At 44.6% G+C, this 27,763-nt stretch overlaps 1 protein-coding gene and 1 pseudogene across 3 annotated transcripts; one reads left to right on the forward strand and one right to left on the reverse strand.

Annotated features, from left to right (window-relative positions):
• Positions 1 to 27,763, reverse strand: FLVCR1 (FLVCR choline and heme transporter 1). 3 transcript variants are annotated; one of them, XR_005063796.1, is made up of 11 exons: positions 26,104 to 27,762; positions 19,988 to 20,132; positions 14,443 to 14,583; positions 11,655 to 11,722; positions 10,414 to 10,517; positions 8,747 to 8,857; positions 8,147 to 8,252; positions 7,022 to 7,133; positions 1,856 to 1,923; positions 121 to 1,681; positions 1 to 79 (listed from the first exon to the last, which is right to left on the reverse strand). XR_005063796.1 is itself a non-coding variant. In XM_037027527.1 (10 exons), exons 1-10 carry the CDS (start codon positions 26,839 to 26,841, stop codon positions 1,277 to 1,279), a joined length of 1,641 nt encoding a protein of 546 aa, XP_036883422.1. In that variant the 5' UTR covers positions 26,842 to 27,763; the 3' UTR covers positions 23 to 1,276. The 3 variants fall into 3 exon arrangements, 2 of the variants coding, with proteins under 2 accessions (XP_036883422.1, XP_036883421.1); XM_037027527.1 differs by having other exon boundaries at positions 23 to 1,324; positions 26,104 to 27,763; XM_037027526.1 differs by having other exon boundaries at positions 23 to 1,681.
• Positions 20,791 to 21,461, forward strand: LOC118974273 (cell division control protein 42 homolog; annotated as a pseudogene).

Here is a 27,763-nt window from a genome sequence, read left to right on the forward strand (position 1 = left end):
AACACACTCCTTCTAGGGATGAAGGAAATGCTGCCCAGAAGGTGACAGGGACAGCTAGAAGCAGGTCCAGGACATGGACCTGGTGACAGGGACAGCTAGAAGCAGGTCCAGGACATGGACCTGGAGCCCACGGTTCTGGTTAAGTTGTTCTGATGACATGGCCACCAGGGGGAGAGTCCGTGTGAGGGACTGTGGGGTTGAGGACAGAGGACGCCGTCATTTCAGTGAGAAGCACTGGTGCCCCGTACCCAGATCAGAGGGGCTCACTCACTTCCAAGGTACCCAGGGTAAACCTGATTGGCCCTTGTGTATGTGAACATCATGTAAGCATTTTGACTGTTTACATGTCATTACTCTGAAGACGATATTCCCGCATCAGTTCAGAGAGTCAGAACGCCAACAACATTTAAATTCACATGGTAAACAACAGGCAGAGGTAGGCGCTGTGGAAACACATTTGGTCCTGTTCTGCTTACCCTGAGCGTGTGACAGAGCAGACGGTCCCTGCGGTGGGGACACTGTACCGTCTGTGGTGAAGACAGGCAGCCCCTCTCCCGACACACCGAGGGAGCACATGCCCAGGTGCCGTAGTTCTCCGAGGAGCAGGGTCATAAAAAGGACACTGGAGAGTTAGAGTGCACAGTGTTTGCAGCGGTCCCCATGGAGTTGGGACCCCGGGCTGAGCAGAGATTTCCATATCTCAGGAATCCTCAAGGCGAAAGTATACGACATGTCACAAGAAATCGTGGAAAAGCCAGTAACACACAGCATGGCAAATTCTCACTAGGAAGTTATATATTGCACCCCCCAAAAAGGAACATGTGAGAAAGCCAATAAGTACAAAACTTCTCTATCTCACACTGGAGTGAAAAAATAGTGTTACTACATCTGCCACGGAAGAAGGCACAGAGCAGAGAACTCAAGGTAACGGCCCGCGTCTGGCTCCTTAGCGTCATCAGGACATGAGACCGAGCCGATCGGCACCAAATGGTTCCTATGGTCATTGACAGTACCTGTTATAAAGCGCGTTGTAATGAGAATATGAGAGATGGGAAAGTCACAGGGGCTGTCTGGAAGTCCGATCCCAGTGCCGTCCCTGGTGGACGGGAAGCGGCGCGTTGCCACACCACACTTGCACGGAGGGGCTCCCATGGAGGGGGTCCCACGGGCGCACGGGGAGCCAGTCAGGAGACTGGCTCCTGACTGCCATAGTGCATGTGGTCCTCCTGGACATTTTACAAACAAACTGACTGTGCTCTTAGGTGACTGAACAGGATCAGACCTCCACATGATTGTCAGAGGAAGCCATCCAGGCTTCCACTTTCTACATAAAAGAAAATCATGTCCTTTTGAAAAAATAAATGTCAAGAAGCTTACTTTGAGATCGACCATCTGAGACCAAAAATGGGACACTTGTTAGACAAATGGTAGTGTTAAGATGATGTAAACAAAAGCACCCTAAGTAAAATATTGCTTAAATTAACAATGAACCAAAAACGGGGATTGCATGTCGGGGTCCCACAGTACAAGTGCGTGCCCATCTCTCATCACCCAAAAACCAAGCCTTAGTGCTAATTATCACGGGATACCAACTTTCCCTTCCACCTCAAATTGCTGGTTCTGCCTGCTCAAACAGTGTAACAGTTTTTAACTCTTGATCTGTGGGGCTCTCGACTGGTACCTGTAGAAAGAATCAGAAGATAAAGAAAATTTACAGCATCTGCTGATGCCATGGTGATGGATCAATAGTAGCAGGCTCAGGAATAAAAATCAAGCTGAGCAGATAGATTGGTTTCACACGTCTTCCATGCACACATTTCTCAATCACATAATCATACACATATTTATTACTTACAGCTTTAATATTGCCGTTTGTAATTCCTATATTTATGTTGTGCCTTCTCAGGTCAGACTTGATTAATGCTGAAACAGAGAAACATCAAGAGAGTTACCACAGGGTGTTCAGGAACGTAGTTTGCTCCAAGTGCTGCTAACTCTTGTTCAGTGTTGTCAAATGCAGCACACCACGGTGCCACAGTATACAACAGCATCAATGCAGTCCGAAAAAAATAATAGTACCTCTCTAAGCCATCAACTCAATTAGGAAGTCATTAATTGGTGAGCAAATACAGGATGCTAGGAAACAAGGATACAAAGATGAACAGTGCCGTTCCTTCCCTAAAGCACCCTCCAATCGAGGGAAACACTGACGTGCAAACAATCATAACACTGCCCGAGAACTGCAACACCTCGGCTTTGCATGGGAGGAAAGAACGCCCGTGTTAGCCCAAGAGAATCCGGGATGGCTCGCCAGAGGAGACGTATTTGAATCGAAACTTGAACAGTGAGTAGGAGCTTGTCCAGCACAGGAGAGGAGAGGAAGGCACCTGGGCCGGCAGGATGCAGTCTATGCAAAGACATGGGGACAGGAAGCCCACAGCCTGTTCCTGGCACTAAGGTCACCAGGGGTCCCTGCGGGAGGCTGTGGAGAAGAGGTTGGGCTGGCAGGTATTGTTGACACTGCACCTGAGAGGGGAGGGCACCATCAGTCTGTGACAGAGTGAAACTGGCCCTCCGTCTCTACCTTACTTCTGGCCTGCATTTCCCCACAGCCTTCAGGCCAACAGCTGCTCCTATGAATTTGCCAATCATTAGAGAAATTCTTCTTGAGGCTTAAGTTTTTGGACGAATGGCCCCTTCCCAGGGGGGTGCCTCTCAGAGGGGGTGAGGATGTGTGTACAAAATAATGATTGTTCCTCAAAGATTTTCAGGAGCCTCAAGAGCGAAGAACAGGGAACAAAGCGATTTAGAGATGCCTGGCTCTTCCCAGGGTCCCTGCTGGCCCCCGGATGTCTGCGGGTGGCCGGTCAACTTCCTGCCCTGACCCCTCTCCCTTCCCTCGACTGAAAGCAGCCTGAATTCTGGGCTCTCCTACCATGGCATGGGGGGCAGCTCGAAGGCCCCCCACCCCCATCTTCTCCAGCTGGCGCCTTCTCCGTCAAGGAGCCTTTCCCTACTCCAAAGTCCGACAATGTGAACTTTGGCCTTTTGAAGCGTCTGGCACACGCACGAGCTTTGGGAGGGGTACCAGGGCTGTATATTAGGCAGCTCAATGGGGCAGCCACGTGGAGGGTTAATCACTGGCAACAAGACTAGCGGCAGGAAGGTCAGTTAAGAGGCTTCGATTCTTCAGAGAGCTGGCAAGACGTGCCTGTGTGAGAAATGTAAGCAAAGGGACGCGTTTCAGAGATGTTTTAGAATAGAACCAGTAAGACTGGGGGGTTTGATAGAACATGAAAAATGGCCATGAAGCAGGTAAAATGCCGACTAAAGGCTCAATAACACGCACAGAAGAGAATATGAAGACACAAGAGAGAGAAAAAAGTGACTTTTGAATTTTCTTGTTCAGGCAATTGAATGGGTGGTGGTCCTAGTCTCTGAAACTAAAGACACAGGAAGAACACACGTGGTGGGAAGATGGTGAGTTCAGTCCCGGACGGGCTGAGCATAAGACGCCTGGAGCATCCAGGTCTAGAGACACATATAGGATTGGACATGGTCTGAAGTGTGCGAGACATCGGGGTCTGTTAGAGGCAATTGGCAGTTATTTTACAACATAGCACAGCACCCAGGCAATGACTTGTTTATGGCTTGTTTTTTTCTTTTGCTTCTTGCTTGTCCCTGAGCGCCAGAGATAACGATGGCCCCTGCGTGCTGGAGATAACATGTCGCTTCTTGCTTCTGTAAGCTGCTTCTTGCTTTCGCACCAGAAGTAACGGTCTAAGTGACAGACCATCCCTCACCCTATAGAAGCAATTGCTCTCTTCTGATTGGGACCCAGAATTTGGAGACTGCCTCCTCTGGGTCCGTGCCCATAAATAAAGGAACCACTTTGCTTCCTCCAGTGTTCGGCCTGAGTTCTTCCCATAACAGGTCCAGATTTTTTTTTAGTATTTACAAATTTTTAATTACACTATATTGAGTATACTGTTAGTTGTCCCAATACTTCCCCCATTGCTCCCATCCACCCAGCACCCCCCACCCCCACTCCCTCAGGCCATCCACACACCATCATTCATGTCCATGGGTCATGCATATCAGTTCTTTGGCTACTGCATTTCCTTACTGTACTTTACATCCCCATGACTCCCTGTAACTACCTATTTGTACTTAATCTCCTCACCTCTTCACCCATTCCCCGCCCCCTCCCATCTGGTTATCATCAAACTGCTCTCCCTATCCACATTTCTGTCTCCACTCTTGTTTGCTTAGTTTTTTTTTTTTTAGATTCAATTGTTGATGGATACGTATTTATTGCCATTTTATTCGTCATGGTTTTGATCTTCTTTTTCCAAAATAAGTCCCTTTAACATTTCATATAATGATGGTTTGGTGATGATGAACTCCTTTTGTTTTCTCTTGTCTGGGAAGCTCTTTATCTGCCCCTCCATTCTAAATGACAGCTTTGCTGGGTAGAGCAATCTTGGCTGTAACTACCTGCTTTTCGTGACGTTTAATATTTTTTGCCAATCCCTTCTAGCCTGCAAAGCTTCTTTGAAGAAATCAGCTGATGGTCTTATGGGAATTCCCCTGTAGGTAGCCAACTGCTTTTCTCATCCTGCTTTTAAGATTCTCTCTTTATCCTCAACCATTGGCATTTTAATTATGACATGGAGACACAGATTTGGAGTTACTAGTATATGTGGCAGTTAGTGCCATAGACTACTCAAAGGAGAGTGTAAAGTAAGAAAAGAAGCTAAGAGCTTGTGGGTAGTTAACAAACCTAAGCAGCCATAAAGCAAAGTAAATGAAAGATGAAAGTAAAATTGGTATTGTCAAAGTTAGCCCAATGCTTCCTTTGAGATCCACACTGCCCCTTACGATTCTGCTCCGTCACTGATGCCAATGGTTTAGAAATTCAGATATTTACGCTGAGTAACTGGACATGTAAGTATGGCCTTTCTAAATGCATTTACATGACTAAAGAAACTGGTGCTGGCGGGTGATGTGATCACACTTCAACGCAGTGGAGCTGTTAAAACACGAGCTTTACACTCAGCAGTGACAGCGCCGGACTGCGCAGCTCTGCCGTGTCGCACCATTTGCCAAATCCAAGAGGCCACTCACGTATTCTCATTAATGGGAAGAAAATGTATTCCTCTGTCATCAGTGCTAATTATAGGATTTAGAAACACAACGAATGGCATTCTCACCTACTGTTTTCAATGGATGCAAATGGGCTACAGACAGATCACGTGCCATACAGAGAGCTATATCACTACCGGAAAGTTGAGTGCGCTACGCCCAAATGCCGATCCCTGGGTCACCCAGAGCAAGAACGCCCAGCAACCCTCGGGGGGGAAATGCAGAAAGAAAAGGTGCCGCCTTCACCACACCTCGGGAACTGCCCAGCCCTCTTTCCTGTCTATACAACTGACTGCTGGATCCACAATCCATCACACTCGCTTAGCAAAATACTCACAATATGTGAGACAAAGTACTTAGCATTTTTAGATGGCAGAAGCATCCATGTAAAGCTATTTTAAAGTTCTTTATCCACTTAATTAATTCTCTAGACGTGAAAATATTTGAATTGACATTTATTAATCTGACTATACAAAGAAGGTGAACGCAGAGCTCAAAACGGCTCCCTTTTTCGGTTCCACAACAGCATAAATAGCATCTATTTTTTTTAAAGATTTTATTTATTTATCTTTAGAGAGGAAAGGAAGGAGAGAAGGAGAGAAGTATCAACGTATGGTTGCCTCTCGTGAGTCCCCTGCTGGGAACTGGCCTGCAACCCAGGCATGTGCCCTGACTGGGAATCGAACCGCAATCATGTGGTTCGCAGGCCCGCGCTCAATCCACTGAGCCACACCAACTTCCCTGGAGATTGAGAACCAACTCAGGATTACCTAGGATGGGTCACATTAAGGCGGTTACTGTGTTACCTGTCTCACGGTTTAGTACGTTTTACTTTACTAACCAAAGAGAACGGGGAAAGGCTTCCTGATAGTAGGATGTGCTTTTGTTTCTTTGGATAATTTTTATAAGAGTTTATCTGAACCAAACAGACCACATCTGTCAGGAAGCAGGAGCTCAGATGCCCCTGCGGGACGTTTTCCTTGGAGGGCGTGTGGCAGTCACTCTCCTTAAACACAGCATGAGACTGACGGCGGCCTTCAGTAGCCGTGTGTTTCCCAAATGACTGCTCACAGCGGGTAAGATTCCATGGTGGGGGGGTGTGTGTCTCAGAATGAATGGTCGGGCACTCAATAACCATGAAAAGAAGCCTCGACTCACATCTTTCTGAGGGTTCTGTCTCTCGTGTTGGTAAAGGCGGGCAGAGAGTAGGGAACAAAGCGAGATGATGGCAGAAGCCCCGCCGGGCCAGGGAGCACTACCGACACGTCGCACCTCCAAGTCCAGTTTTGTACTACGTGCCTGGACAAACGATGGACACGAGTTCTTCAGTGGGCTCCTTCTCTGGAGGCCGGGCACGATTCACGTTCCTGCTCGCGTCTACCCTGATAACACCCGAGAAGTGTGAGAACTGGCTAACCACGCCAAACGCTCGTCCCTCCACTGTGCTCTGACTTCGGCTCACCGCCGCCACACCAGGGCAACGGCTGACGCGACGAGGCGTGTCCTCGGTGTCAGACTCTTTGCCAGGAGCTTTTCATGAATCCCCTTCACTGACCTTCACGGCGAGCCCTCTAAAGGCAGGCTTTAAGCTCCCTATCACGAGTGAGCAAAGGAGGGTTTGAGAGCTGAAGTCCTGGTCTAAAAGTCATGCAGCTAGGGAGTAACAGAATCAGAACTTAAGGCCAGGTGCGGCGCACTCTGACTCCTTGTTACAGCAGTTCTGTTTTCTATGCCTAGTAATTGTATTGAATTTGGAACCTGAAGGATAAATGAGCAGCTTCATCTCATTGAAAGAAAACAAGTAATATCCTGCTTTTTTACCTCATTTTTCTCCTTGAGTCCTGCCAAGCCATTCAGAATCAATATATGTGTTTACCTGTTAAAATGATGCCCACAAACATCCAAACACAGAGGAAAATGTTTGCTGCCCTGGGGTTGTAGTCTGAGGTGAGCTTTCCTTGAGCCAGTGTGAAAAAAATTCCAAATATCTAAAATAAAATAAGAGAATTATTGTATCAAGTGCACTTTAAAAAAAGAGATTTTGTTTATGTATTTTTATTTTTTTAAAGACTTTATTTATTTATCTTTAGAAGGGAAGGGAAGGAGAGAGGGAGAGAAACATCAATGTGTGATCGCCCCTCATGCATCCCCTGCTGGGAATTGACCTGCAACCCAGGCATGTGCCCTGACTGGGAATTGGACCCCCGGTTGTTTGGTTCACAGGCCCATACTCAGTCCACTGAGCTACACCAGCCAGGCCTGTTTATTTATTTTTTAGAGAGACAAGAAGGGAGGGAGAAAGAGAAGGAGAGAAACATCGACTGGTTGCCTGCAACGCCCCCAACCANATCTAAAATAAAATAAGAGAATTATTGTATCAAGTGCACTTTAAAAAAAGAGATTTTGTTTATGTATTTTTATTTTTTTAAAGACTTTATTTATTTATCTTTAGAGGGGAAGGAAAGGAGAGAGGGAGAGAAACATCAATGTGTGATCACCCCTCATGCATCCCCTGCTGGGAATTGACCTGCAACCCAGGCATGTGCCCTGACTGGGAATTGGACCCCCGGTTGTTTGGTTCACAGGCCCACACTCAGTCCACTGAGCTACACCAGCCAGGCCTGTTAATTTATTTTTTAGAGAGACGAGAAGGGAGGGAGAAAGAGAAGGAGAGAAACATCGACTGGTTGCCTGCAACGCCCCCAACCAGGGATCTGACCTGCAATCCAGGCAGGCGCCCTAACTGAAAATCAAACCAGTGACCTTTCGTTTCGCAGGCCGGCGCTCAAAGCACAGCAGCTACACCAGCCAGGGCCGCTTTTTAAAAAGAAATATAATGTTTCCCCTGGAACTTTCCTTAGCTCTTGTATTCATTTGACTTGGCTTCTAGAAATATTCATTGAAAGGTGGAATTTTTAAAACAAAATCTAGGGCAAACTCATTCCCCACTAGAGTATTCGGTGAACGACTCATCCCAGGTGGAAGGACAACGGAGGGTTACCTGCGCGGCAGCATTTAGAAGACCAGATGAAGTGCCTTCAGATTCAGGGTAAGTGATTTCAACAGCAAATTCAAAGCCCAAGGGGAGGTAACCGGTCATGAAGAAACTAGGAAGATAGACGCAGAGTTATAGAATTAGCAGGACAGTAACACATTAATGGGGTGATCATTCTACTTCTCAGGCCTATTCTAATGATCAAATACGGGAATGCTTTGAAGTCGACAGATTCAGGCAAGGCACCGCTGTTCATCAGTCAGTCCAAGGTCATAGGAACTGAGAAGGAAAACAACTTCTAATTTTTTTTCTGAGAAAAATGTACTGCTAGTTTTCTAAACCAGTTGTCTTTGCAACTTGGAAAGACAAGTAAATAAAGTTACTTGGACTAAGTAAGGCTTACCCGTTTTTCACCTACACAAACCAAAAAAAATTTAAAATTATGTTTTGCATTTCTAAAGAATTACTTATGTACAGGATGAATCTTTTAACGTTTAAAGTGTTAAAGAAGCCTTGGATGAACTTGAAAAGTTAAAAAATACAGTACTAACACTTCGGAATCACAACCCCACGCCACCATTCCCTTAAAGCACACCCGACGCTTACCCAAGCACCCCTGCGGTGACAAACAGGAGGACGATGTGTCCAAGGTCTAGGGTGAAGGTAAACGTGAGCATCCCACAGAAAGACAAAATGTAAACCAGCAGAGTAGTCTGTCTAAAACAAAACAAAAGATTATCTGTATTAGGTCAGAAACACACAGAAATCACGGGGTCAGCTACTGCTCTGCCCACACAGCAATAAATACCTTTGGTTTTCAAGATCAGGTTTCCATTATCTATGCAAAACATTTCCACCAAAGCATGGGCCCCACGCTTAGATTTTGACAGCAACAGGCAATAAAGCCCACGCCACGTGTACTGCTCACAGGGAGGAATATTCACGTGGATAAAATCATTTTTATGTCTCCAAAGGGGGTGGTTCCCTATCCGTATTTCAAGACGCAGACTACATTCCATCTTTTCTAAAATGCCTTTCCTAGCCACTGAAGCTTATACCGTTGTTTCTTTCTTCCGAATTCCCTTATCATTTTGCTGTACACATAATCGGCACTTGACCGCCATTGGAATTATGACAGCTATTTTAGTCTGTAATATTATTATTTAATTCTTCCCACGCGAATGCCTGGTTTTTCTCATTTAGACCACAAGTGCCTTAAGGACATCGGCCACACACCACCTGCTACAATTCCTAGCCAAGAGTGTGGCGCACAGCCGCAGCTAACCTGAGAAGTCAGTCGGGGCAACAAAGAACGCGTCTCAATGCCTATTGAGTTTTCTGATCATATAATGGGTCAAAAACTCTTAACAAATTTAACCCTTTACACACCTCCCTTTATCTATAAACTTAATGGGCGTCACTCTAACTACCGTTTCATGATCATGAAGCTGTAGCCCTGCTTCCTCCAATCATCGGAGAACTACCTCAGAGAATTCAAGATCACAGGTAATTTGAAAGGGTTGAGATAAAGGTATTAAACATCTCTTGGGCCTTGAGGGTGCCCAGGACACAGGGGCACGTTTTACTCGGTCCATTAATTCACCTCAGTTTCATTCATTCATTCACATTCCTCTGAAGCAGATGGAAAGTTTCTGTCCATTAAAAAAACTGTAGCTATTTTTTAAAGGTCCAGTGCAAAAGATGCTGCCTCTGAGGCCCCTTTCAGCCTCCCAGTTGGTGTTACTCTTTCTTCTGTATTAGCATCTTGCTGATTTCACACATACAATTAACAGTGTGTTTGTATGATGTGTTATATTATAGTTAAGTGGTGCTACAGTTGAGGGCACGTTAGTCAAAACTTTTTACCACACTAATCCTTAGGTTCAGTAATAATAATCTGATAGGAAAGGACAACTTTTTGTTTGTTTTTAAGCTCACACCATGAGAAAAGAGCAGTACAAAGTTTCTGTCCGAAGTTAAATGTTTCTCAGGAAGGACTTTTTTTCAGAATAGAAGTGGTATGTGTGAGTATTACTGGAGGTGAACGAGGTTCATAATGTCTGCAAGTTCTCAAAGATGGACTAAATATGAGCAACAGAGTAAGACAAGATACAGACTACAGAAACATCCAGAAAAGAAGGGAACCTAAGCATGCCTAGAATCAAGTCTTATAGTAATAACACTGCAAACATTTTTTAAAATAAAAAGCAAAGTTTTCTTTACCACCAAAATACCTCGGGTTGCACACCACACATTTATCTACTTTTGCTTACTTGTATGTTTTGGTATAATCCAGCCATAAGCCACAAAGAATGGAGCCCACCATTCCGGCTACCACTAGTGTTAGCCCAATCCTCCCAGCATTCACCTCTTCTCCCTTAAAAGAATTTTCATGAGAAGTTAATCAGACACTTCTAATTCAAAGACATCCTTCACGTTCTCCTACCTTCACACAATCAATGGGATTAATCAGATATAATCAAGCACATAACATAACAGGAAGATTCAGTGTGTGTTTTAGGATGGGAATGGGGGAAGGTAAAGCACGTATAAAGGGCATTCTATTGTATTTTAAAATCAGCGGGAAATACCCTAAAATATGGAGAAATCAAAAGGAAACTTCTCTTGCCTGGGCCGGATATTTCAGTTAGTTAGAGTGTTGTCCCAGTACACCAAGGTCATGGTTCAGCCCCAGGTCAGGGCACTCGCAAGAAGCAACCACGAGTGTGTAATTAAGTGCAGCTGCAGATCAGTGTTTCTCTGTCTCTTTCTTTGTCTCTCTCTCTCAAAATCAACTGATAAATTTTTTAAAGGAAAATTTTCTTGATTTTCCACAATAAGAAGTACAATGATTTTACTTAGAAGTCTTAAGTAAGTCACAGATGTCTGAAAAGGAGGTTAATCTGACAGCTTTTACATATTACAACTGCTCTCTCCTTTCAAAGGCAAAGAGAGATCGGAGCTTGAGATTTACTTCTTTATATTGGTATTGGTTTTCCTTAACATTTTTGTCTTTTTCCATATAACCAATCACATCATTTCTTTAAGAAAGAATAATAGAACCTTGACTGATGTGGCTCAGTTGGTTGGTGTGTCATCCCACACACTGAAAGGTCATGGGTTCAATTCCCAGTCAGGTCACGTGCCTGGGTTGCAGTCACGTGACTGCAGGAGGGGCCATCAGTGCTTCTCTGTCACACTGACATTTCTCTCCCTCTCCCTCCCTCCCCTCCCCCTCTCTCCCTCCCCTCCCCTAGCTCTAAAATCAGTGGGCATGTCCTCCTGTGAGAATAAAAAAAAATTTTTTTAAGAATAAAAAGAAAACAGGCATTACCTAAGCTATAATAATTTCTGCTTTCCCTTTTGTATGTTTTACAAACTGCATTAAATATATTCTCAATGAAAACAAATATAAATCATTTATAGCAACAAGGTCATAAATCTTTAATCTTACGGTCACCGCTGAAGAAAAATTCTTGGCCAGGCAAGCAACACAATATAGTTGGGAGCTTACCTCATGATATGTCAGTATCATCTGATTTAATAATGTTGAAACTGAATAAAACGCTCCAGTCATGATACCTACAATAATAAGCAGAAAACTGTAAATGTACCATTTACTAATTCATAAAGTGCTATGGAGTTCTCTATGACAATTGTGAAAATATACTGTATTTTGCCATGTATAATGCACATTTTGCCCACATTCTTTAGTGTGCCCATGTATAATCCTTATTTTTCCTTATACATGGGCACACTGTACATGGGTAACACCTGAAATACCTTCTATCTTTTCTTGTGTTTTGTAATTATTTGTTACGTGAAATTTCTAGTACCATAATATGTTCAAAAATAAATGCTAGAATTCCCCTATAATGCAAAAAACATGTATCTAAATATAAATGAATAAAAAATTGAATTAGAAAATTTAAAGTGAAGATTTTTTCCCCTGAAAGTTTGGGATGAAAATTGGGGTGTGCATTATACACAGGGGCGCATTATACTTGGCAAAATACGGTAACAGATTTCTCATTTGACAGAAAAAATGAAGAACTCTTGCCATTCCCTTTCAGGATGTGGACTGATACAATTAGCACTTAACTTACTAGAGATTACGATAGGAGAACCCTGTCATTGCATTCCCTATTATCATTTACACTCCAATATACTGACCATAAATCATAACCCCACATACAATGCTGTCGATGGCAATGAAGCGACAGCGTGCTCACTGAGTACCCACGCTGCACTCGCGCTACTGAACGTCACGGCGTAAGACAGAAACCCTGCCTCGGGGACCTCACCCCTGCAGCAAGACTCACACAGCGAGTAGTAAGGCAAGATTAACTGAAGAATGATTCAAATGGGAGCAATGAAAACAGCTGGTTATCAGGAAGCCTGATGAGGTTTGAGTCCTGGTTCTTCCTTCCACGGGATGTGTGACTTCAAGTAAGCCTCTTAACGTAGCTGAAACTTAAGTTGATTATTTCTCTCTTTTTTTATCACTGAATATTTCAAGCACACACAATAGTGCAGAGAATAACTTAGCAAACTCTCACTCTTCACCCAGCTTTTTCAAACATGAACACTTTGCCATCTTTGCTTCAGATTCATTTTTTAGACCTTCCCGAACCTCACCCTCCTCTCCTGTTCTCCCCCAGGGGTAACCCCGACCCCGATCTAGTCATTAGAGCTGTTGACAAATATTCTAGTTTTCCAGGCATTTAATGGAATGGCCATATGACTTTAAAATGAGCAAAAGTTTCCCACTTTCTGCTTTGGTGATCATGGAAGCGTTTGCCTTTAGCACACACCTGCTGTGCAACTTCTCTCATGTTATTACCTCTTGATAAATACCCCCTACGCTGCTGCTTACTTTTCAGATGTTTCCACTATCTCCCCAATTGAATTATAATTACTTCAGAACAGAGATCATGTCCGATTCCTCTTTCTGGCTCACGCAGCATCTAGGGCACCATTGCTGATATCGTTAAGTGAATACGTAATGAAATGAACAATGAGTGAGATAACTGTGAAGCTAGCTCTGGTAGAGCTGCTTGAGAACAAAGGAGTACATTTCCAATACAAGAAATACTGGCACACAATTAGAGACCAGAATTAACAGTATACAAGTGCCTATAGAGGCAGATTTATGTGTGCCTGAGACAGAAGATTGGTTATAAACTCGGCTGAAAGAGAATTTTGCATTGAAAAATAGTGAGAGATAAACAAAGACGGGAGAACAGCCACCTTAAATGACAGGCTAAAGAAATGAATTCGCTCTAACAGGGAATAGTGAACCACTCTACATCCTAATTATAGTTTTAGATTCAAGCTAACCAGCGGTGGTAACCAGCAAAATGAAGAAAAGGAACTTGGTATACTGAAGTACTTAACGATAAGGCGCTGTAACACCTGGGATTTGCTCTAAGACATTCCAGGGGAAAAGGAGGAGACAGAGCAAGAAAGACAAAATGACAGTAAGTGTTGAAGCTGAGTGATGGTGGGTGCATAAACATCCGTTAGATTAAACGTAATACCTTTGTGTTTAACTATTTCCAGTAAAAATAAAAAGGAATTAATCCTGGGAAAAGACTGAGAGCTTGGGCCGGGGCATAATTTGTTACAAGCTGCAAAACAATTATATATTGGGGTGTGCCCTCCCCCCAAAATGTAAAGAAGACAGACGAGGGAAATATCTGAAGGCAAGTAAGACAGATACAGGGGTGTTGGTGGCTGATATAAACAGCGTTCATGTAAGAAACAAAGAATGAACTCTCAAAACTCTCTGAAGCGAACCAAGTGAGTTGGTGTCTGCAGTCAAAGCCACAGAGTTCAGACAAGTATCTGCCAGCCACCCTGAGAGATCTGGAAGGAAGAAAGTATTTTAAAGTTACAACTGGCCACAACGTCCTCCTTAATGTCTAGTTTGGATCAAATGGTCTGGATGGACCCCAGTCTGCACAGGTCAAACCAAACAACTGTTGGCGGCATTTCCCACACGTTTACAGCAGTCATTAACTAGAGTTCACAAAGGACCTAAAATACCCAGGAGAACCCACAGAAGAAGAAAATGCTTCTCTCTTTGAGGTCTGCTTATTTTTAAAAACATGTAAGAAAATCCACCCTGAAGTGTTTGCTGTGAGTTCGAAATTTAAGTTTAGGACTCTAGTACTATCACCATTTTTGCAGAGCTAACAAACCTCCCTCAATTAAAGCTCAAGCAACTAGAGTCAATGAAAAGAATCTACAATGCTCAAAGGTTTCTGCAGACATCAAATAGGATACAAGCAGACACTTACCATAAGTGATCAATAGAAGGACGAAAGGAATGTTTTTGAACAGGTTCCTTATTGATTTCTTATAGGAGTACTCGCCAGGGGGCGCATCTTGAAGGGCTGCTTGGGCCTGACTTGGCGGATAGTCGGGTTTTTCTTTGAATGCTGGAAATGTACAAGAAAAGGTAATTAAATAAGTGTGTCTTCCTTAGTGAGCACACTACATTCAGTTTAAGTTTCAGGAGGTAGTGAAAGTGCAACAGTGAGACCTTTCATTCTTCACTAACTTCTAAGTGATGACTAGGTTGGCACTGAAACTGACTAAAACAGAGATTTGGCCCATTCAAAACTGCGAAACAAACAAACGAAAGCCCTGAAAAATCATTAATAAGATGTCACAACCTGGCCCACTGATTCTTCTATTTTTAGTTAAGCAAGATTAATTTTTATTCTATTACGTATTCAACCATTCGACTGCTGAATTTAGTTCAATTTATAATCAGAGGTAACATTAGATAAGAGCAGCCGATATCTTATTGAGCTTTTCGAGGATTGTCTTGAGTTAGCAACTATTCCTCCTGAAATCTGATATGAATGTTATCTATCCAATTACAACTCTAGAAACGAAAAGGTCCAGGTGAATGCGTGGGGGCAGAGCTGGGTCCTTCGTGCTGACTCACTGGGGCTGCACATGGGAAATCTGCGGGGAGAGCTGAGAGGCACGACAGTGTGACAGTTTCTGATTCTACAAGTCCTGTTAGCACATCCCACACCCCGTCTACGGGGTTGGAGACAGGCTTCTCAGCCAGCGGGCTAGAGACGCCCTTGCGCTGGGCAGGAAGGATCCACACACTTCCTGCAAAAGATGGTTCAGGAGAGATTCCTGTAGGGTTCGGCCAGCCCGAAGTCAAGACTACTTCATAGGAGAGATGAACAGCTAAAATTTGCTACATCGGAAATTAAAATCTAGTTTTAGTACTGACTCAAAAATTTAAACTAAAACAAATGGAAAATTCTTTACTTCGTGAAATCTAAGAGGGTCTGATGCTGGCACTCAAGGGTCTTGCCAGGTTACCAATAGGTTTTCACATAATCATGTCTTAATTGCCCCCCGTGTCAAGCCACTGATTATTAAAAACACTTCAATTGCAGCGATTTCATTTAAAAATGTACACTTTAGAATCAATGAAATGGGGTAAGTTCAAAAACCAAAACAGAAGGTAAAATGGATTCAGAAAAAAAGTAGTATTTTCTAAAACATCAGAACTTCTTTCTTTTTAAATAGTGGCTATTTCTTCCAACAAGGAAGGCCTGCTTTGTAGTTCAAAAGGGGGCTGAATCCAACGCACCTGGCTGTCCATCAAAATCATGTAGAACTTTAAAAATAATACAACTTTAAGAGTCTATCCAAGACTCAATGAACCAGAACCCCCAGAACAGAACCTGAGAATCTGCATTCAACACAAAACTCTCCAAATGCTACCAACACCCAGCCAGGTTTGAAAAACCCTGTGAAAGAAATCATCCCTAACACGTCTACAGAATACTGTAATTCTCTAGTTCTCCTGTTTGCTGCTCAAAATTAAAAAAAAATAATAAAATAAAGTTCTTTACTCACCATAACATTGATTACTTATGCTATAACTAAAACAGACTTCTACTTTCACAGGTCTCTGAATTAATTCAAGAGGAGACATAACTCATCAATATTTACTTTTTAATATCCTTCCATTGGAGGACTGGTAGACATAAAAACTTTAAGTGGCTGCAATTCCTCCTCTTCCTCTCGCCCTATCTGCTCCTTGCTCTGGAGGACGTCTGTTGTGCTTTCCTGCAAGCATCCTAGTTAAGATAGGAGATACCTCTTTTTATTAATATGGATGATGTAGAACTCACACAGTTGTAAAACAAAGTTTCAGGATGTAAAAACGCTTACAAGATCGTCACGAACATTTAGGTAGGGTCTTACATCTCTTCGGTAAAATAGGTCTGATTGGCTCAGTTCTGAACTCACATGCGCAATAACAACAATTCTTAACAGCCTTTAACTCCACTAGATTAACTTTCTGAATGCAAGTGTTATCTTTTTGTTTCAGGCAGTCAACTGCCCTCTTGAACAAAATGGGGCCTGTATCTACCAGCCACACAATGTGACAAAGTTGGGTTCAAGTCTATATGAAAGTAAAGAAAAAGGAGCAAAAACCTGTTTACGCTGTACTGCATTTTCAAAGAATGAAATACGGCTTTTTCCTTATCCTTTGAAACTGAAAAACAATTGCCTTCCTACTCTCCTCTCCCCACCAAAAACTTGTGCCAATAGAATAGTGAACTGTGAAAGTAGTTATTCTCCACCCCGGGCAACAGGCATGCGGAGAAGCCAAAGGACTTCGGGCACCGCATTCAAACTTTCTCTCCCGTGATGAAGCAGCTAATCATCTTCACGGGGCCACTTCTACTTTTTGAAATTAGATAATAACATTATATTTCAATTTCGTTATTTATCCCTGGGTGATTCAAGCACATATTAAACATATTAATTTATAAGACAAATATACATTTGAATCCTGGCCCCACCTCTGAAGTCAGTTCCTGTCTTAGACTATAGCTCCTTCACCCCCAAAATTGGAAGAACCACGCTATTATGTGGATTATATGATATGATACATGTAAAAAATTTTATAATTATTGAGTGCTACACAAAATACACTTTTTTCCTTTTATTTACTTTTTTTACACTATCTTTTTTGAGGATTTTTTTTTATTTGTAAAAATCAGAGAGTAAATTTATCTCAGGGGCTTGAAATTCTTATGGATGAAGTAAAATGCATTTCTGTGAAAAGTTTACAATAGCAGCTCATCTGTAAATATCCTGCCTATAGGAATCAAGAGTAAAATTGTGCACACGTGGATATGTTCACATGTTTAAAAGATTTAACATGAAATACTTTGATTCTACTACTCCTGTGTTCTGTCATCCACTCGCTTCAGGGCACCGTGAAGGTGAGGGTTTTAACTGTCACACTTTGGTTACTGTTGTGGAGTTTTCAAATACAATAGCCACTGGTGCCAGAATTGAAATGGGAACCACAAAAAAAGATGAAGTAAAAATTAAGGTGATACATTTTTATATATGACATTTTACATACAGAGTTAGGTTGACTAGGCTCAGACTTAATCTCCAGTATTTAGTAGCCGTGACCCTGGGGAAGTTACATTTTCTGGAATTCTGGGCCCAGTTTCCTCATCTATACAACAGGAATGATAATGTGTTGCCCTCACGGCGCTGTAAGGGCTCAGTGAGATAAGCTGACACTGTGCCTGTAGGCACGGCTGGCACCTACCAAACAATTGAATGTTAGAGACTGTAACAGAGTCCCCCCAGGAAGAACGGGGTGGTGGTGCCATTTTGGTGGAAGGCTTGTGCTAATTCCCAGAAGTGCCAGGTGGATGGTCCCCAAGCTCCGTGAGGGAGGGTAAGAGCAGTGCATGGCATGAGCCTTCAAGACAGCGCTTTAGGAAGAGAGCCAGGTACTAGTTTAGTGTATGTCACATTGCTGGAAACACCAGCAACCTAAACTATTGTATGAGATTTAGTGGGGCTCCCAAAGTGGTATTTGTGGGCAGAGCTGAGAGGAAGGTAGGACTGTCTCTCAGTAATGAAGGACCTTTCAGTAAGGACTTTTAAATAACCCAAATTTTTCTCAATAGGGAATACTTGGATATAAAGAAACAGGAAAATTTTTTACTTAAATGTCACAATTTCCTACCTAAGATTCATATCACAACTGTATATGATCTTACTTTTCTACTATGCTTGGTATCATAAGATTACAAGCATAGGTCACAAGCAAAAACTGACAATAAGCCCCTATTTTCCTATTCCATTTCCAGTCCAAGTTTTCCATTCTCCCCCACCCTCATTTCTCTTTCCACTGTCTACTCACAAGCCATGAGTACATAAGTAAGTAATTATGTACATAGATAGTTGTCTTTTAATTTCTCAAATAACACAGGGTGATATGCCAACGGCCACATCTATTGTCATTTTTTGTGCTCCTCCCTCAACAGGAAAAAAATCTTCTATTTGTAGCATCTCAATATACATGTTTGAACACCTATGATGAGCATGTGTATAATCATTTCACATCAACAGATAGCTTATATGCAACCTATTACTGTCCCTCTTTCAAAGAGACAATTAAAGACGATAAAAAAGGGAAACCGGAATGTATGTGAAGATTTACCAGCAAAGAGAATTTTATATTTTAATAATCCCTACTGCATAAAAGGCCTGTTAATGCAAAATGCATATGAACTATACTTTATCCAGCCAATCAAATATGGCTGTCAGAAAAATAAGAGTCTGCTCTTTAAAAATATAGATTTCTTTTGGGAACTTCCTCCTTTTTTAAACTTCCTTTTTAAACTGCTAAAATAGTACAGGGGTAATTTGGCCTTTCTCGGCCGTCTGCACACAGCGGGCATGCCAGTCACTACCTGAAACACAAAGCCAACCATAAGTATACTGCACATGTCAGATTACTTTTTATGGTGGGGAGAACATACTTTGTTTACTATCGTAAGGGAAATTAATATGTGGGCTGAGCTTCCTGTGCCTGGATCCTGGAGGTCATTGTCAAGGCAGCCTCTGTCAAAACTCTCTACAGTCTTCCGCCTACCTGTCTTGGGAAACTGAGGATTTCTTATCTGGAGATCGTAAAACTTGAATTTTTCATAACGGTTGCAGCCATGGTAAAAGTTAATATATAAATTAAAAAACCCAATTTAATTGTGAATTTTAACAATTCTAACACAACTGGGTGCCTAAGGGGCAGTGCCGTAACTCAGTCAGCAGCTGCGTCCTTAAATCCTTTTCCCTGAAATCAAAATTGTTTCCCATTAAAAACAAACTTTAAAAAGCAGACCTTCCCAAACCTTCTTCCAAACTGATGATGGCAGCTGGCCGCCGAGTTGGACCAACTGCTTCAAGAGACAGGCCCCAACGAGGACTCAGGGACGGCTGGTGGCAACAGCGCTTTGGAGGGGCCTAACGAGTAGGTAGTCGCCACAGTCTGAAGTTCCGCCGACCAGCTTGCCACGGCCCAGGAGCATTCACTGGCTGACATTTTCCGATCCAGTTACTTGTTAAACTGAGGGTCCTCAGAAGGATTTATCGCCAAAGGAAAGCTGTGGCCTGTGCGCATCGTTTGGAAGCACTGGCAAGAACTTGCTCCCCCTGGGTTAGCACAAAATGCAGATCGTGGAGAAGCAAATGCAAAGAGGAGGCGGGTAATACGTTTGAAACGGACACTCACCAGGGAAGAAGAGTTAGTAGGGGGACTAACGGGATGAATTAGTTTTCCAACCCTTTACAACATTAAATAGATGCACCATAACGGAGCCCTAGGCTACAGTGTTCGTGACCCAAGCAAGGCAGGGACGCAGCAAGAACGAAACAAGCAAATGGCATTTGAGATAGCAATACAAATCCTCAGGGTTGGTTACTTTTTTTCCCACGTGTTTGTCATGCATTTATCTACTTAAGCTTTAGGGAAAATAATCCACTTACCGATCACTGTTAAAGCAAATAATAGTGTGGCAACAGCCGATGTTCCATAAAACATGGTACTGATATTATGAGCCAAAAGATCTGTGTTATTCTGTGTGTTGGGCACTAAAACTGGTGGTAGCAAAAAACCAACCGCAGTTCCGAGCTGTAAAATAAACAGTCCTGTTAATAGCTGTCGTTAGAAGAGAAAAAAAGTACACGCTGCCAATTAATACAACGCAAAGAGGACAGCTAGTGTACGTCAGGTGCTTCTAAGTGGAAAAAGCCAGACACAGAAGGTCACATACTATATGACTCCATTCATAGGAAATAGCTAGAATAGGTAAATCCAGAGAGAAGGAGCCAATCAGCCGATGCCAGGGGCTGAAGGTAGGGGGAATGAAGAGGGACTGCTTAGTGGGTACTTGGTCTTCCCCGAGGGTGGATGAGGATGCTTGGGAACTAGACGGAGGTGATGACTGCACAACACTGAGAACGCAGGAAGTGCCCCGGAACTGCACACTTCCGACTGGTTTCTTTTTTTGTTACGTGAATTCCACATAAGGAAGGAAAACAAGAGGCTGAAAGGGTGATAATCACAACGAGAGAAACAAAATCAATGTATTAAAAGAAGCCCAAGAGAGGGAGATATTAGAATCTTTGGGTGATGGAAGTGAAGAGGAAGGGCCCGAAAAAGCTTTCAAAAAGACGAGGAAGGCAGAGATGACATTTAGCAAATACTTCATTTGCTCCCTTACCAAAAGCAGGACAGAGACAAACAGGTAATTACAAGAGAGTGTGGTGAGGAACGCCCCAGTGGAGAGACTGAGGGCACCGTCAGGTTTGAAGTATTTAAAGTGGATAGAAAACTGTTTCAGCAATGCAGACAATTAAGTGTGTTGTTGTGGACAATGGTGCCATTGGGAAAGCACGCCTCCGGACCTCCTACACAGCAAACAAATTTCCATCTCAGTATGAACTGACTGTTTTTGACAACTATGCAGTCACAGTGATGACTGGTGGCCAGCCATACACTGGTGGACCTTGTGATACTGCAGGGCAAGAGGATTACGACAGATTACAATCACCGAGTTGTCCGCAAACAGATGTGTTTCTAGCCTGTTTCCCAGTGGTCTCTCCATCCTCATTTGAAAAGCTGAAGGAGATGTGGGCGCCTGAGATAACTCAGCACTGTCCAAAGACTTCTGTCTTGTTTGTTGGGACCCAACTTGATTCAGAGATGACCCTCAGCTATTGAGAAACTTGCCAAGAGCAAACAGAAGCCCATCACCCGGAGACTGCCGAAAAGCTGGCCGGTGACCTGAAGGCTGCCAAGGATGGGGCCTGTTCTGCACTCACACAGCAAGGCCTAGAGAAGGTACTCGACGAAGCAATGTTGGCTGCCCTGGAGCCTCCCACACCGAAGGAGCCAACTCTTGTGTGCTGCTGTGAGCATCTCTCCAGAGCCCTTTCTGCACAGCAGGTGTCTGTGTAAAAACAAGGACGCTTGTGATGACTCTGCGGCGGATGACTTCGGGTCCTTGAAGCTGCTCTCTCCGTTTCCCCCTGGAGAGTGACCGGGGACGTCTGGTTTTATTTCTCTTTCTTTGTCCTGGGGTGGGGGTGGGGGGGGTAGGTGGGGGAAGTGTGTGGAGGGTTTGCTTTTACTTAGCCATTTTTTAAAATTCTTTAAGCACTGGGCAGCCCTTTAGGGGAGGAAGATGGAGTCCGCGTTTCACTTCCTAGATCTAGTTAAGAAGACACGCTCCCCACCTGGTGCTCGTAGGCAGACGTGGAGCAAGTGCCTCACCTGATGAATGCTCCTTTTTGGAAGCTGCCTTTCTCTCCACCTAGAGTGGGGTCGGTATTTGGGGAAACTCAGGAAAGCGGGGGGACCTGACTGGCCCCTCCTCTTTTCTAGGATGCACTCTAGACTTGACCAACTTTCCAGGAACTCTGTTAGCCATTTGCTGATTTTTTTGAAGTTAATGTCTAACTTCTGTCCCTGATAAATGAAGAAGAGTATTGTACCTTTTGAAATAACGCCAAGTGGGCTGAGTAGATAATTAAAAAAAAAAACACCCCACTTCTTCCTTGTCAGTCATTGTTTAATGTGGCTAGCACAGAGGTGCAGCTTAACAGTGTGTAATGTGACATGGTGTCCCAGAACACATGGAGACCCGGCATCCGCGAGGGGTGGCACTGGAAGACGGACGCCTGTGGGGCGATTCACATCCTCTTTCCAGTGATGGGATGGAGACCCGCTTCACGAAGAGGCTAGGGGGTGGGATGGGGGTGGGGAGGATGTGTAAAAACATGGGGACCAGTCAAGGGAACCCCCTGATTTGTGGTTGCATGAGGAACCTTAGAGGAGCCAGTTAAGGCTTTCTAGTCTAATAAAAATCATACAGTGTCTCGTGAGAACTCTTCTTAAGTGTCAATAGGGATTTTATCAGCTGATTTTGGTTGACGTTTCCAATTCTTTTTTTTTTTATATTTTATTTATTTATCTTTAGAGGGGAAGGGAAAGAGAGAGGAAGAGAAACATCAATGTATGGTTGCTTCTTGTGCATCCCCTGCCGGGAACTGGCCCCTGCCGGGAACTGGCCTGCAACCCAGGCATGTGCCCTGACTGGGAATCGAACCATGATCATCTGGTTCGCAGGCCCGTGCTCAATCCACTGAGCTACGCCAGCCAGGGCCTTCCAATTCTTAAAAATATCTAGGTAATCTCCACCTTCCCCAATCCTAATTCTTGGAGATTTGTTAGCATTGAGCCGATGCCTTCTCATGTCTCAATTCTTTGTATACACATTCTATTCAGACCTATTAAACAAGCGAACAAAAGAACCCTACACACAGACACACGAGAGCGTGTGGTGAGTATGACAAGGTGGGAAGATCAAGGAATTTAGGAACCAAACAAGAACACTATTCAGACTGAAAGGGACCCTGGGACCCTGGGAGTAGTTACTCAGGACAACTGCGGGCCCCTGCACTATCCCGGGCGAACTGGAACATACATACGGTCGCCCCAGCCAAGACAGTGCTTTGAGGGGCACCTCGGATTGACCTGAAGTTCAGGAAAAGCTTCCGAAGGAGCAAAGATCTGAATAAGAAATTGTGTATTTTTTGGCCAAGTGGTTCTTTTGGTTGGATGGTCGTTCTGTGCACCAAAAGGCTGCAGGTTCAATTCCCAGCCAGGGCACATGGCTGGGAATGGTGGCAGGTTTGATGCCCAGTTCAGGTGTGTACAGGGGCAGCTGATGGATGCCTCTCTTTTACATTGATGTTTCTCTCCCTCTCTCACTGCCCCCTCCCCCCACACCCATTCCTCTCTCTAAAATCAATAAATATATCCTCACAGATGAGGATTAAAAAAAAAATTAAAGAAACTGGAGACAGCCAAGTGAAGAAGTGTTCCCAGCCCAGGGGACACCACGTACAAAGGAAGGGGAGAACATGACCTTGTGGGAAATTATAAGTAGAGCACCGTTTCCCCGGGAGCAGAGAAAGTATGTATGTGAGAACAGGGTGGGGGGCGGGTATAGACAGAGGTGAAGCTGAGTTGGCAGGAGGCCGAGCTGGAGGGTCACGCGTTGCCACACAGACAGTTTTAATTTTATCCTGGGGCCATGACGTCTACTGCGGGGAGTGCCCAGGAAGATCTGCTGTCAGAAGGACCACACTGGATGAATGTGGAGAGTAGGGCGAGGAGCACAAGAGCTGCAGGAGACATGAAGAGAATGAGCTGGGAGACAAAGTCCATCTTGATTGGTGGGGTCGGATGGGATATCCAAGTGGAACTATCCAGCTGGCCAGTATCTGTAGGAGTCTGAAACTCATTCCTATACTACTCAACAAAATGTACAGAGAGTCTACAGTGTGCCAGGCACTGTAATAAAAGCTGGCGATGCAACTGTGTACATTCAGACCTCTTACCTAATTCCATGAAATTTACAGTCTAATGGTGGTGGTACTAAAGAAGTATTAACATACAAACATATAAATATATAAACGTACCAGACAGTGATAAACACCACATGGAGAATTAAGGTGTAATGATGTCATAAGTGACTGGGCAACTCTAAATGGGATTGTCAAGAATTGCCACTGAATGATATTTAAAGTGAACTCAAACTGAGAGCTCAGTGACAATGAGGATGTAATGACGCCATCCGAGAAGAGAGAACATTCCAGACAGAGGGGATGTTTCTGCAAGGTGCTGATACAAAATGCAGGTTTAGTATTGTTTAAAGAGCCAAAGAAGACAGATTAGTAAGGTTTTGTAATTCAAAGCAGACTTTATATTTGAAGTACTACGGGAGATCACTGGCAAGTTCAAAGCAGGGTAATGACATGATCTGGTCTACATTTTAAAAGGTTGGAGCCCTGGCAGTATTGGATGGGTAGTTACAAGCTAGGATTCGGGAGTCAGACAGACTTGAGTGTGAATGCTGCCACAAAACAGCTGTGTAGTGTGGCTTTAGAAAAATAATTTTGTCCCTCCAAGCCTCAGCTTCTGTATCTATCAAATGGGGAGAGTAACAATTCCTACCTTACATCATCAAGTTAAATGACACAAGCAGGGGAAGGACTTCCCCTGGTGCCAGGGTTTAGTGAGTGCTGAATAATGTGGGATATTATCACAAATGATCACCCCACAGTCTAGGCCGAGGTGTGCTGAGTGTCAGACGGAAATCTGCCTACAGGTAAAGGTTTTCATTCATTATCCATGGAATAGATAATTCATAGCGATGGAGTTAACAATGAATGTCAAGCTCAATGAATTCTTAATCTTGAATATAATTTTTTTTGTTTTGTTTTTCCTTCTTTTTTTAAAGATTTTATTTATTTATCTTTAGAGGGGAAGGGAAGGAGAGAGGGAGAGAAATATCAATGTATGGTTGCCTCTGGTGTGTCCCCTGCCGGGAACTGGCCTGCAACCCAGGCATGTGCCCTGACTGGGAATCGAACCTCGATCCTGTGGTTCTCAGGCCTGCGCTCAATCCACTGAGCTACACCAGCCAGGGCTTGAATATAATTTTATAAATGTAAAATACTTTAAGAAAACAGTGCCAATCCAAGCATCCAGAAGCAAACAACTAAGACATTGGTCCTAAATTATATTGGACACACAACAACGATTATTCAAGCTATCTCTCGGTACTTTGAGAAAGGAAATAAATATAAAGCAATAAGCATGTAGAGTTCGGTTTTTTTTATGGATTTTAAATGAATCTTATCGTGATCTTGAAACAAGTGTTGGATTGGAGGAAAGTAACGTTCTTCCGTTACATAGTTACAGGCAGCAATATATATACAGAGAGGTGAAGTTTTAGGTATACACATTTGTAACTAGATTCCCAGGCTGAATGACGGCTCAATACAATTTACATAAAATATCATAAGACTCCATATGCAAAATTTAAACTACAATAAAAGAATCATCTGCAAACAAAAAACCCACATAAGACACTCTTCCTAATAATGCTAATGGGATTTGGACCTACGGTGTTAGAAAAGACTAGGAAGCCCCTTATGGAGAACTGGCAACATAAGCCACCCTTTTACAATGGATTCCAAGATCTGTGATTTGTCTTCATTTTCTTAACCATTAAAAATCGGTAATTGGACTCAGGAATGTTGTGAGGTCTTTATCACCAGAACATTTACTTAGGAGTCATTTATAAGTGTCTATAAATGCTATGTACCAGGCACTCTGCCAATTGCAACTACACAAAATTAAACAGGGCTGTTGACAGTGACCACTCAAAGGGGAAGAAATCCGACACCTTTCTTCCGCAAATACACTGGGAAGGACAAAAATAATACCTCCCCAAGTCTCGCTCATTACTGCACTGACAAGTTTTCTATGATGTGAGGCATCCAGGGGCCAATTCGGCTAATTATTTTATAGGCAATTCTCAAAGCAAGATGATTAGGTGCTCAATTTGGTTTTCAAAGTTCTGTTATTACAAATAGATCAAAATCCCTCTCTAATCCAAGGCTGCCTCCTCTCTCCTCCATTTACGGACAAGCCTCCAGAGGGCCTATGCTTATGCCCAGCTCACATAGCCTGTGACTTTATCTGGTGCTTTAAGGATCCGATTTTCATCTATCGTCTTAGTCCTTACCTGATTGCCTAGCACGGCGGTGGCACAAGCTGTGGACACCTCTTTGGGCCCAAACCACACTGAGGCGATGCGGGAAGGCAAGCCCAGGATGAACACCTGGGCCACGGAGCAGAGGGACTGGCCCAGCATGGTGACCCAGAACAGAGGCTGCCGCACACTGCTGCACTTGATCCAGGCGCCCAGGCAGTTGAGGCCGGAGCCCAGCATGGCGGTGAGCCGCAGGCCTCGGGTGTCCAGCAGCCAGGTGGCCGGGAAGATGAGGGGCACGTAGGCCAGCATGTACACCATGGACAGCCAGTCGATGTGCAGCGAGGACACGCCGTAGAAGCCCTCGAAGACGTTGCTGATGATGCTGTACTGTATCCACTGGAAGGCATTGACCAGCGAGTACAGGCTAAAGATCAGAAGCACCACAAAGCGCCGCGCGGAGAGCGCTGTCCGGGGCACCAGGGAGCCCTCGGCCCCTGGGGTCTCCTTCCCGGGGTCCGTGGGCAGCAGCCGAACCTGGGTCTCCTCCTCTGGGGCCAGCTGAATCTGCGGGCTGCCCAGGGCTCCCGAGGCAGCCGAGGGGCTATCCCGAGAAACTCCATTCAGGGCCAGGCAGCAGGCTTCGGGCTCGCTCTGCGACTCTGCGCTCATCTTCGCGGCTGGCGAGCCCCCCGGGACCGGGAGGTACCCTTGTGCAGGTGCCTGCCCCGGCGCTGCCGCTACTCGCTCCTCGTCGTCCGGTCGCGCCATGTCCCTGGGCTCGCGGGCGCGGCCCCTCGCCCCCGGCCTCCTCCCCTGCACTGCACCCCCGCCCAGCACCCGAGGTCCTCTCTGTACCCCGACCTCTCGGCCCGCTGCTCCAGGGGCCCTTTCTCCCGCGGAGGGAGGCCGACTATGAGATGTAACCACAAAATGTGGTTACAGATCCTCCAGCGAAGTCATTCTCCCGAGGCGCAGCTGGGGGCGCTCCGCAAGCCCGGAAAGTGTGGCAACACCGCGCGTTCGCGGCCCACCGACCAATGAGCGGGAGCCTCCGCGGCGCGGGAGCCAATGGGAGAGTTTCCGGGGGGCGGGGCGGCAGCGAGTTTGCAAAGAGGCTGCACGGAGTCCTTGGACCGGGGGATGACTTGGCGGAAAGCGGCCGGTGGAGTAGGCGACTTCCCGCGGGCATCCAGGGGCGGGGCACGCGGGGGAGGAAAAGAGGCGGGCATCACCCTCTCCACCTAGAGGGGCTCCCCTCGGGCCGGGTCCGGTACTCACGAGGGGAAGGAATTGGCGCCCTCGCCCCAGCACAGGTGTCCGTCAAGGTCAGACCGTGCCTTTAGAGCAGACAGCGCCACGTTTCATAAATCCGTGCTCTCTCCGCAAAGGAAACACGCCAGAAAGGCTTCCAATCCGAGTAAAGAGATTTCGTTACAAATGTGTTCTCGGGAAGTTGGAACCCCCCCACCTCCACGCCGCTGACGAATAAGGCCAGAGAGACGTGGGACGAGGGGGCAGAACCCGTCACTTGGCCTCCGCTCTTGGAGCAACACCTGTAGGTAGTAATTACGGGGCACGCACATTCAGTGAGTTCAGTGGGTTCCAGGTACCAAACTTGTTTTGAACGCTGTGTGCCAGGCGCTCTCATGGGCTCTGGTGAATGGAAAATAAAAACAGGACATAGTATCTG

This window comes from Sturnira hondurensis, unplaced genomic scaffold, assembly GCF_014824575.4.
Source record: "Sturnira hondurensis isolate 20B ecotype Veracruz unplaced genomic scaffold, ASM1482457v3 Scaffold0019216, whole genome shotgun sequence".
In the NCBI taxonomy this organism is placed as follows: domain Eukaryota; kingdom Metazoa; phylum Chordata; class Mammalia; order Chiroptera; family Phyllostomidae; genus Sturnira; species Sturnira hondurensis.

Coding starts and splice junctions, on each gene's coding strand:
- FLVCR1 (XM_037027526.1), bottom strand. CDS start 26,841: ATGGCGCGACCGGACGACGAGGAGCGAGTAGCGGCAGCGCCGGGGCAG. Junction 20,133..26,103: donor CCGCCGTGCTAGGCAATCAG/GTAAGGACTAAG, acceptor TTTATTTTACAG/CTCGGAACTGCGGTTGGTTT. Junction 8,858..10,413: donor GATTATACCAAAACATACAA/GTAAGCAAAAGT, acceptor GTTTTGTTTTAG/ACAGACTACTCTGCTGGTTT.